Consider the following 11,301-nt stretch of genomic DNA (forward strand, 5'->3'; position numbering starts at 1 on the left):
AAAACTGTTGCGCACCTGAATGTAACTTTGGCATTGCATTGAGGATACCAGAATTATTCATTTGTGTCCAATAAATTGCTAATATGTTAAACCTTGAAGAAAAACCTCTCCTGAACACACATGGAATTGATTAAATATTCCAACACAAAACAAAAAGATTATTTTGCTTGTTTGAAGGAAAAACTCACTTCATTTTAACATAATATTTCTGAAAATAATACATTTTTGCTTGTCTAGAAAATTATATATATACTTTAACTTTTAGATATTTGGACAAGAAACAAGATAAAAACTAAAATTAACCAAAAGTCAAAGAGTCCAAAACAAGTAAGAAATATATTTTTTTTGTGTGTGTTTACGCTGATATTCATACATATATTTTGTTTTGAACATTCAGAATTTTCACGCTGCATTAACCACTTACTGATTACTTTCAGAACTTTTTCTCATCTTAACCACTGTAATTTCATATCAAAATGAGCTCTTCCACATAAAGTAAACATTTAAAGAATGTCTCTGTCCATCAGGGGAGGGTTTTTCCTCTACTCATTCTTGTTCCGCAAGACATGTCAAACACAAAGAGACGGATACACCATAGCTCTACGCCAGCAAAACGGGCGGGAAATCAAGAAAGAGGGATCCGAGTAAAGAAAGAAAAGCCTACAGCGACACTCCTCATAAACCTGCTGTTTGTCAAGGTTCAAGGCTCCTTCCTCTTGCCTACAATCCACAGACCTGTCCCATAATGCCACAGAGCCGCAGCAGCAGTAATGGCCACAGATAAAGACGCCGCTGTCCTCGGTTTGTCTGAATATGGGACAGCAGTTTTCTGCACTAATTAGTCCGAATAATGGAGATGAACGTCAGGGGTCTTGACGGGAATGTGAGTCTATTGGTGTCATACACAAATTCAGAAATCAGAGCATATCCAAAGAGACCCAAAAGTTAAGACCACATCTGCAGTAGAAGGGCTGCATGATATTCGAAAAAATCTGATGTTTAGTTTTTGTTTGCGATATACAGTTGAAGTCAAAATGATTAGCCCTCCTGTGAAATTGTTCATCTTTTTCAAATAATTTCCAATTGACGTTTATCAGACCAAGGAATTTTTCACAGTATGTCTTTTAATATATTTTTTTTCTGAGGAAAGTAGTATTTATTTTAGTTTGGCTGGAATTAAGACTGATTTATACTTCTGCGTCAAACGCCGGCGTATGCTACAGCGCTGACGCATAGCCCTTCGCCATAGCTGACGTGCACCTCTCAAAAAATGTAACTACACGTCGCAACGACGCATAGCGCAAGCTCTGTGATTGGTCAGCTTGGTAGCGCTGATGAGTCTGGGCGGGACCGAGAGCCGCGTGAATGGCGCGACCCCGATGGAGCGATTGTTTACAAGTGTGGAGTCCTGTGAAGGAGCTCCGGATGGAAAGTTTTGTTTTGTGTTCACCTAATAGTTAAAGTTGTTGGACGTCCGCCGGTTCCTGCCTCAAAATGAGCGAGTTTGAGCCACTTGTACATCCCGGAAGTGTTCAGGAAAAGCAAAACGGCAGCGAAGAAACTCGACACAGAGGAACATTAACACCTCACTCCCAACTAGCGTTTCGGAAGTGTTAATGCAGACCAACAGAGACAGTGCGCAGAAGTATAAATGCACAGCTACGCGCGTTGCATGCGCCGTGGGTCACGCCGGTCACTTGACGCAGAAGTGTTAACCAGGCTTTAGAGTAGTTTTCATTTTTTTAATACCAATTTTAAGGTCAATATATGTGTTTTCGATTGTCTACAAAAAAAAAAAAAAAAAAAAAACACTGTTGTCCAATGACTTGCCAATGATAACCTAATAACCTGGTTAATTCTTTAAATATCACTTTTAGCTGAATATTAGTATCTTGAAAAAATAATAATCTATCCTCCTGAGACCGCTCATTGACTTGTGTCCTCTGTAGTGGACATTGCGTTTTCATAAATTTTCTTTGAATATTTTGAGCTACTCTGTCAAGTCCTGTTGTACTGTTCAGAGGACATCCTGGGCTTTCTAGTGATATCTCATTTGATTGGCTGGCATGCTAGGAACCATTTCTTACACTGCATCCAAAATGGCCAACTTACAAAAAAGCACATTTAATGAGGAGAGAGGCTTGTAAAAATTAGCATTTTAAATGTTTTTTTACTATTATTATTAAATATATATTTGTTTATTAAAGTGTCAGGAACAATACTTTCAAAGTTTAAAAGCTTTCAAAGTTGTTAACTTGTTTGTGTTTCAAAATATCCTCCTTTTTCAAATGTCCACTATAGTGGACACACGGACCATCTTAATGTCATTAATGACTGCATGTTGTAGGAGGCAGAACTGAAGCAGAGAGGATTCTATATAAGATAGTTGAGGGAGACTCTGATTTAGAGTCTGACAATCAGACAATTAGAGAATGACGATCAGTTTTAAATCGCTTTTATATGTTAAATTTGTTTTGGATTAACATCACTTTTTTTCTTTCTTTTTTTTTTTAGTTTGGCTCTCTTTTAGACTAAACTGTTCAGGGAATTTTGATGCAAAAGGAAAAAATGGCTTTTGTTTTGTTTTTGTTACATTAATATTGGATTAATATCCTTTTACAGCCATATCCTGTACAGTTTTGTTATAAGTGTGGCGGTCGTTTCGAACTAAAATGGTCCTGTGGTCCACTACAGTGGATATGCTGAAAAATTAAAAATAAAAACAAAATGTAAAAACTCAAAATTGTAGAATTTTTTTTTTAACCCAAAGGATGTAGGAAACCACAGAAAAAAAACATTCTTTGGGTCTTAGGAGGCTATGACGCACTGTCATCATGACAAAGATAAAATAAATTACTTATTAGAAATTAGCTACTATCTAGCTAGCTACAATCGCCTCACAGCAAGAAGGTCGCTGGTTCCAGCCTCAGCTGAGTCAGTTGGCATTTCTGTGTGGAGTTTGCATGTTCTCCCCAAGTTTGCAGGTGGTGATGAGAAAGCTAGATAATAAACCCATGCTCATCACAAACAACTTTTCCCACAAGCAGAAAAGAGTATTAGCATATAGAAGGTGCTCAGTGTCATTCACACAGCTACTAAACACCAGTATGGTAACGAGCATAAAATTAAAGTCATGAAATAAACAGTTTATCAACATTAGATGTAACATAGATCTCTAATGTACATAACTGATGGGGAAACAACTAAAAAGATCCATAGTAATGTCAACAAAAGGCATAAAAAGTCATGTGCCATGCAGAGAGTTCTGGGAAAGTCCATTTACGTTTTTTCGCCGTATATATTAAGGAAACATATACTGTTAACCAGGCTACGGATTTTTACTGTAGCATTTTACAGTTTTTTACCGTAAAAATCACCGCCATTTTTAACATTGTAGATTTTCTCCAGGTGCTCCGGTTTACCCCACAGTCCAAAGATGTGGTATAGGTGAATAGGGCAAGCTAAACTGTCTGTAGTGTGAATGAAAGTGTATGGGAGTTTCTCAGTGTTGGGTTGCAGCTGGAAGGGCATCCACTGCGTAAAACATATAATGGATAAGTTGGCGAACCTTTTTTACTCGAGTTTTTCGCATCTGGAAATGATGAAATCCGGATTTGCTGCTCGTCTCTTTCTAAAAAAGACGCCGTTTCAGTTGGTGTTGATTGTTCTGGCTCCACAGATTTGGTAAGTAAGCGATCAGTGGTCTTTGTTTGCTTATTCAGATGGCAAAGTTAGTTCGTATCGTCAGCAGTACTCTATCAGTGTTTAAAGACAGTCCTTTGTCAAAATGATTTCTAAGTTACTAAGGTTTACAGTACGTTAATGTCACAACAATATTACGGACTGAAAGATCTGCTGTAAATGCGGCTCTCCGAGTGTACACATGTAAACACCGCATTCAATTTATTACCGACCGATGTGTTGAGTTTTTGCAGCATTTTGTGACAGGATAGTCTACACACACGACTTTCTGACCGACCGAATGCATCTAAGGCCCCGTTTACACTAATGCGTTTTCGTTTTAAAACGCATAAGTTTTGCTACGGTTACGCCATCCGTCCACACTACGCCGGAGTTCTCGAGCACCGAAAACGGAGCGATTTGAAAACGCTGGAGAGGCCGTTTTCATTCTAAAACGCTGCTGCTCTGTTTCAGTGTGGATGAGGAAAAACAGGGACATCTGAAAACGGAGGCGGGGCTGCTGAGACTTGCTACCTGATTGGGGCTTTTGTGTCATTGCGTATCCTTCCCTTATTCATCAAGTACCTATCACATGACTATAACACATGGCTTCAACGCTACCAGAAGACAGCACTGTAAACGCCAACATGGGCACAGAAATGGGAGCGTTGTTTGCACTATTGTCTGTTTTAGGCGCCATTGTGCAGTTATTCATTTGTTACGTTTAGTAACAACTCGACCTCGTCGTCTGTCCACAAAAATACCTCTCTTGCTTTCTTTGCCATCGCGTTCATTGTTCAACCGGCGTTTGTTGACTTACAATAACCAAATGCTGAGCGAGACGCATGCTTTCTGTTAATACTAGAACGCGCACGCCCAGAGTGCACGAATGGTGACGTGATAAACGTTTTTGGTGGCGTAGTGTGGACAGAGATATGTTCAGAGACGCTAGGTGAAACGCTAGTGTGGACACGGATCGTTTTTTATCTAAAACATCATTTTAAAACTAAAACGCACTAGTGTAAACGGGGCCTACGTTACCGAGAAATGCAGAGGTTGTTTTCTCTTATACGACGTGTGGTATCAAACATTCCACTGTCATTAAACACAGTCACTGTCTTTCTCCTCTGCGTCTATGTGTTTGTTTTGCCTCAATAAAAATCAGCACGTCCCCAAATGGAAACTCCCATTTTTATTCAAATCCTTCCTTCTTTCCCTTCCCAGACACTCCCAGCTAAACCAAGCTAGACACACCCACTTTCCTGACTTTTTTCAAACTAGAAGTGTATAAACACCCTGCTAAAACTGAGGGGTTTCATGGCCCTATAATATACCCTGAGCAAAGCATTGTCAAACATGAGTGAAAACCAACCCCCAAAACCAGCTGGACATGAGAGCAATGAGAGCTCTCCTCAGGCCATGACTCAACAATAGTAAATATATTGTATATTGAAATACAATCAATCAGTGTCTCTGTTGGTTTCATCACTACAACGCTTAAGTCATAAACTGTCAAATGACACCAAACATGGCAAAGTTGCATGAAGGAAGATCCCAAGCAGATGAATTGTGTATGGTGAAAAGCACATGGTTACTGTAAGCAAATGGCAGAGATGTGCACTGGAGCTGTGATGAACTCTGCCCTGCCAGGAGGACCCATCCCATGCTTGGAATGCCTCAGTAGTCCTTCATTAGCATAGAAGGAATAGTATATAATATTTTCTCAGCTTACTTAAGCATTCCTTCTTATCCAAACGAGTTGGTTCTTATGGTGCAGATGCAGTTGAAGCGTCATTAGGCATCCTGCTGCACTAATGAAGCAGCGCCAATTGAACGTTTTGCGTGTTTGACGCTCAAGTTACACTCAAAATTCTAAAATGTATTTTGTTAGTTTAATTGGTGTCCAGCCGTGGGTGGCTTAATTGTAACAACCTGTTAAGCTGCGGTCACACTAGAGTTTGATAATGCGAAATTTTGTCATGCGGCGCTGCGAAAAGGGGCGGGATTAAACAAGCTTATTAGACATTTAAAAAAGCGAGCGATTGCTCCATGTTTAAAATTTCTGTCCAGAGAGGTCATGTTTTGATCCTCGATTGGTCTCACGCAGTCTAGTGATGCAATTTCGCAGGTCAGAGTTCACAAAGCTTGAACTTTGAACCGCGGCAACCTGCGAAACTTAACGCATGACCACGCGTTTCCAGTCTGATGCATTCGCGTGCGTATGAATGGAAGTCTATGTGAGGAAAAAGCCCAGTGTGACCGCAGCTTTACAACTAACCCCACTGCGTCGTGTTTTCTTCAAAACTTGCTAGCAGTCACGGTGCTTTATACATCTTTGAAAATGGTTTCATCTTTTAGCCTAGACAGTAATCTCAACAATGTAAAATTTTACGTACTACATACTTTCACAGATTTTATCGTTTTCCGTCGAAGTTTAACGCCTCGTGACCAAATAAAGCCCATCAATGTGATCGTACACACCAACGTGCCGAATGGCAGGCGTAAAAGCGTCATTTTTAAAGAAACGTTTTTTTGTTTTGTCGCGCCGCAAAACTGTCAGTGCGAGCGCACATTGAAGAAGATGCCCAGAGGTGATATGAACGTGGAGCTGCTTATTGCACTGGTAAACAATAATCATTTCTTCATCACTAGAGCTGGAGCTTGAACCATATGTAACAACAAGCGTGTCAACTTCCTCTCTTCTTCTTATGTGTTACAAGCGGGTGTCAGAAGCTTAAAGTTGCGTAGCTCCATCAAACGTCAAGGAGTGATTTTGCATACTCTTCTGCTCGACGCCAGTGAAAATCGTTGGGGTTTGAATCTTGAAAAACATATTGAAAAATGCTGACGATAAACGCAAACGAAAAGAGTCCCGCTGTGTACGAGCCTTTATGCTGCAAAAATGGTTTCTCTTAATTTTGACTTACCATTTCTGAAAACTAAACAGTAGCTGCGTCCCAAATGGCACACTATACACTCATGCACTATGTACTTATGCACTTGCACACTCAACAGGATAGTATATGTATGTAGTGTTGTCCCAAATGGCACACTAATGTTTTTTTACTAAGCGGAAATTCAAACCGTTTCCCTGATGACGTTTGACGGTTGCCAAATCAATGAAATAAACAACCGAATTATCAAATAACACCTGCCGTGAGTATTGCCACATTCACCATAGAGGAGGCGCTATAAACACTCTCGTAGGAGAATTTTGCTTTCACAATCCAAAATAAATAAAGTTATTCAACATGTGCGTCCAATAGCTCTGCCCCTTCCGCTACGTAAGCAAACCTGCGGTCGTTGAGTGTGTGAAGTGTCCATCATTACACACTTCATTTTAGCGGCTGAATGAGTGCATCATCCGGGTAAATAAAGTGCACTTAATGTTTTTAGAGTTTTCAGTGTGAACACACTACTTACACTATTTATACTACAAAATGGCGTAGAATAGTGCATAAGTATGCGATTTGGGACGCAGCTAGTATTTTTGACTTGTCTAAAAAATGCTTCTTGATTTAACAATTTTTAGATATTTGGATTAGAAACAAGACGAAAGCACTGGTCAACCATGATTCAGACTCCTGTGCATCTCTGCTGTGATATCGATGCTTAAACGATATATATTGCAGCCCGTAGTATATTCCTCACAACATGCATCCATTTAAAGGCCTGCGACTTTAAGAAAAGAACAAACACATGAATCCTTTCTGCCTCAATGATCACAGGAAGGTTTCAGGTTACAGGTGATCAAATTCCTCAATATCTCACAGATGAACACAAAGACGGTGTCGGAAACCCTTAAAAACACTGCATTTGCTGGAGTACATGAAGAGTGGAGGAAAACAACACACAACTAAATGTTTTGCAACATCCTATCTATCAAGAGTCTATCAATTTTTGAGACAGCATCATTAATAAATTAAATCAACATATAGTTTTATTTATTCACACCAACTGTGCTTGAAAATCTGCTTGCTTATTTTTAGCGTAAATCGTTAGACCTGGCCTTCAAAGCTCTTCTGAAACCAGCTATCTTAAAAAAGTGGAAAAATATTAACTGTACAGTCAGAAAGGCCATGCTTTTTTTTACTTTTCCAAAATATTGACTTGTTAAGAATAAGAAAGCACAAGTATATTAATTTTATTAAATATTAACACTCATAAAAAGTTAAACAAATGTTAGGAAAAAAGAATTACAAAGGATATTTTAAATTTTCATTAAACAATTGTATTTGTATTGCTTAAAGGTGAATTAACTGATCTTCTTCTCAAGTGTGATGTTTTGCATACTAATGAAGCATTTTTAGAAGCTTGTCTAAAATTAACTTGAGCTCTGCAGCGAAACTTCCTGTCAGCACAGAATTTGCAGTTGAGCTTTTTGACGATGTGCAGAGATTTAATAAAAAAAGAGGACGTATGTACGGGTGCGGCCAATGGAGGACTGGAGAATGATTGACAAGTGACAAATTCCACTAAACTCCACCTGTTAATGTCAGCTGCCTATATAAGCTTAAGTCAGGAAATGAAAATTGTGCACACCTCCTGAATGTAACTTTAGCATTGAGGATACCAGAATTCTGTGAATCGAATGATTCATTTGTGTCCAATAAATTGCTAATATGTTAAACCTTGAAGAAAAACCTCTCTTGAACACCATGGAATTGATTAAATATTCCAACACAAAACAAAAAGCATCACATGAAATATCACGTGTGGAACACATAAGAAATATGTGGTTTTGCAATATTTTCATGAGGGGAAAATAACCACATCTTCCCACATGAAAATGTTCCAAAGTCATACGTTTTAAGTGTTTAATATCTAATTTGAAACCTGTTGAATCTGTGACACTCATGTAGTTTTTCTGCAAAGATAAGTTAACATGTCTAGATACATAATACAACCTAATTCTGATAATTTTGAGGCTTACCCTGGTAGTATTGACAGTCATATTATTTTTACCAAGGTATTTGCATGGTGCTCCAGGGTACACCATAAAAACCATGATTATTATGACGTATAATCACATTATCATATACAAAAGAACATGATAACATGGGTATTTTCAAACTTACAATCATATATGACTGCAATAATATTCATCATGCATCACAGGAATTGGAAATACTCTAAAAGAACCCTCCATAATAATTATTAAGGCTTATAAAGACATTGCGTATGTCCAAAAACCTTAACATCACCAGACTGCATTTATTTTGATACATACAAGTCAAACTAAATGATTACCAAATTCATAAGATGACACAACAAAATCCGATAGCACTACCATGGTACCATGTGGAAATAGCATGACACTTTGTTAAAGGGACAGTTCACTCAAAAAAATTAATAAAGAAATATTGTTCTAACCAGTAACCATTGACTTCCATTTGTTTTACGTACTATGAAAGTCAATGGTGACAGGTTTTCAGCTTTCTTCAAATTATCTTCTTAAGCGCCAACAGAAACTCATAGTGGTTTGGAACCACTTGATTGTGAGTAAATGATAATTTTTGGGTAAACTATCCCCCTTTAAACCCTAGAAGAACGATTGGTTACGATACAAATTAATAACAACAGCAATAACAGCTCTCTATTATATCGAATTAGCTGGAAATATATCAGATTCTCACCGAGGTATTTGATGTCGAAGCCCTGCGGTGGTTTGAGGGACCTCCTCATCCAAGCCTCCCTCAGCACCTCCAGGTGATCCTCCTTCCCCTGGATCAGTAACACATGCTCGTCTATCCAGCCCAGGAAAAATGTCTCGGCGATGGCATCGGCCACCATCTTATTCCAGAAATATTTCATGTTGAGCGATTTGAAGTCGGCGAAGATCTCGTAGCCGGTGTGATGGTGCGGCGGCTCCTCGCTCTCCGTCACCCCGGGCGCGTCCTCCGCCACGACGCGCGACAGCACGATGGCCAGCGAGTGCGGAGCGATCTGCAGGAAAGGCTCCATTGATCCTCTCGAAGATGCCCGCTTAGACTCGACGCATTCCCCGCGCCTGAAAGCGCAAACAAGGCGATGGATGGATGGATTGATTGACTGATTGAGCGCGCGCCCGCAGCCAGACAAAGAGCGCGTTTGCGCGTTAGTTCATTTGACCTGCCTGTATAAGGTGATGCAATTACTGTAATAAAAGAGCATCGTGGCGATAAACAGAGCGTCGAATCATTATCGTTCCAAACAAAGGCCTGGGTGGATGCGGGATGTCATTTTAAGGGTAGAACGCGCAGGTGATCATGTTATTCTCCGCTGAAATCGCCGCATATTATCCATTCCTCACCTTGATCAGAGACAACGGCGTGAAAATAATGACATCCTCTTCCAGCGGGGATGCGGGATGGAGAAGAGCATTCTCTCAATGTCCGCGGATGAAAAACGCGTTTGCGTCAAAGTCATAAAAGGAGAGATTTGTCGTATTATTTTTTTTCTTCGTCGAGATGCGGTGGATCCCTGCAGGCCGGTGCGTGACGATGCCTGTGTGGTTTACGGTGTGTAAAGCAGGTTATTACCTTGAAGCTCCCGCAGCTCACACAGGGACGCCCTCTAAAGGCGGAGGAGAGGCACTGCAGGCGCAATCGAACTCCCCAGTACAAGTGTCAGTCAAAAATGAAGATAGTCACGAAATAATCCTCCTCCTGTCGACCAAGCACAGTTTTAAACTTAAACAGTGCTTCAGTCGGCGACAGAACACTTGGTTATGTTATCAAAAATGTGTTTTCAAACAACGGCAATATTAAAGCTGCAAAAAGTAAACAATAAATCACAACAACACTGGTCCAGAGGACATTTTCCAATACTTATGTTAATTATACGACAGTTTGGGGTGAAAATGGGTCAAAATTGAGTTATTTACTGGATGTAATGAGCTGAACAAGAAAATCAAACCAGTAGCTGCGAACTGAAACACGGAATAACCTTCGAGTTTAAAGGTCCCGAGATTGAAATAGTTTTTTAGATGTTAGTATCAGTAGGATATCTAGCTATTGTGTGTTCAAAACAGTCACAAAATTTGCATTCAGAAGATATAAATCTGATATAAACATTCAGCCTGTTTGTCATTTCCACCTAAATGGATCAACGGCTTTCTCCACGTCACCTTATACTTATTTTCTCATCAAATCGTGACCAATCAAATGCTCTCTAGTCGGCAAACCCCGCCCCCTTCAAGACGCTTCACATTTAGTTTAACTCTTTTTATTGACAGTTCTTAATCAGGGAGGTAGCTACTACAAGTGAGGGAAAGAAAAACCACAACACATTACTTTCACAGTGTAAAAAAATACTGTGTGGTAATTAAACACATTCCTTACCCTCTGAACCATATTGAGATAGAAATAAAGTAAACAACAACAACAACAAAAAGAAACAAATAAGAAAAAAACATACATAATAATAATAATTATTATTATGATAATAATAATAATAAATTAACAAATGACACCTAAGTGAGCCATTACCGTTAAATGTAAAATATCACGCAAATTCCTTTCTTAACCCTCTCAGGCTCAAATTAAGTTTTAGAAACAGGAAAAATCTGATATTTGGGGAAAATTATCAGATGGGGTAGTACAATAGAATCCTGACTTTTTTTTTAGAGAGACCTTCTCA

The 11,301-nt window shown here is 39.3% G+C and overlaps 1 protein-coding gene across 1 annotated transcript in view; it reads right to left on the minus strand.

Annotated features, from left to right (window-relative positions):
* Nucleotides 1–10,173, minus strand: part of stox2b (storkhead box 2b) — a 139,089-nt gene extending 128,916 nt beyond the window's left edge. Inside the window, exon 1 of the mRNA XM_087281055.1 lies at nt 9,318–10,173. Within this exon, the coding sequence (XP_087137181.1) occupies nt 9,318–9,645 (328 nt within the window). The 5' untranslated portion in view covers nt 9,646–10,173. The remainder of the gene's footprint in view (nt 1–9,317) is intronic.
* Nucleotides 10,174–11,301: the final 1,128 nt, after the last annotated feature.

Source organism: Danio rerio, chromosome 14, assembly GCF_052040795.2.
Source record: "Danio rerio strain M-AB ecotype USA chromosome 14, GRCz13ab, whole genome shotgun sequence".
Taxonomy (NCBI): domain Eukaryota; kingdom Metazoa; phylum Chordata; class Actinopteri; order Cypriniformes; family Danionidae; genus Danio; species Danio rerio.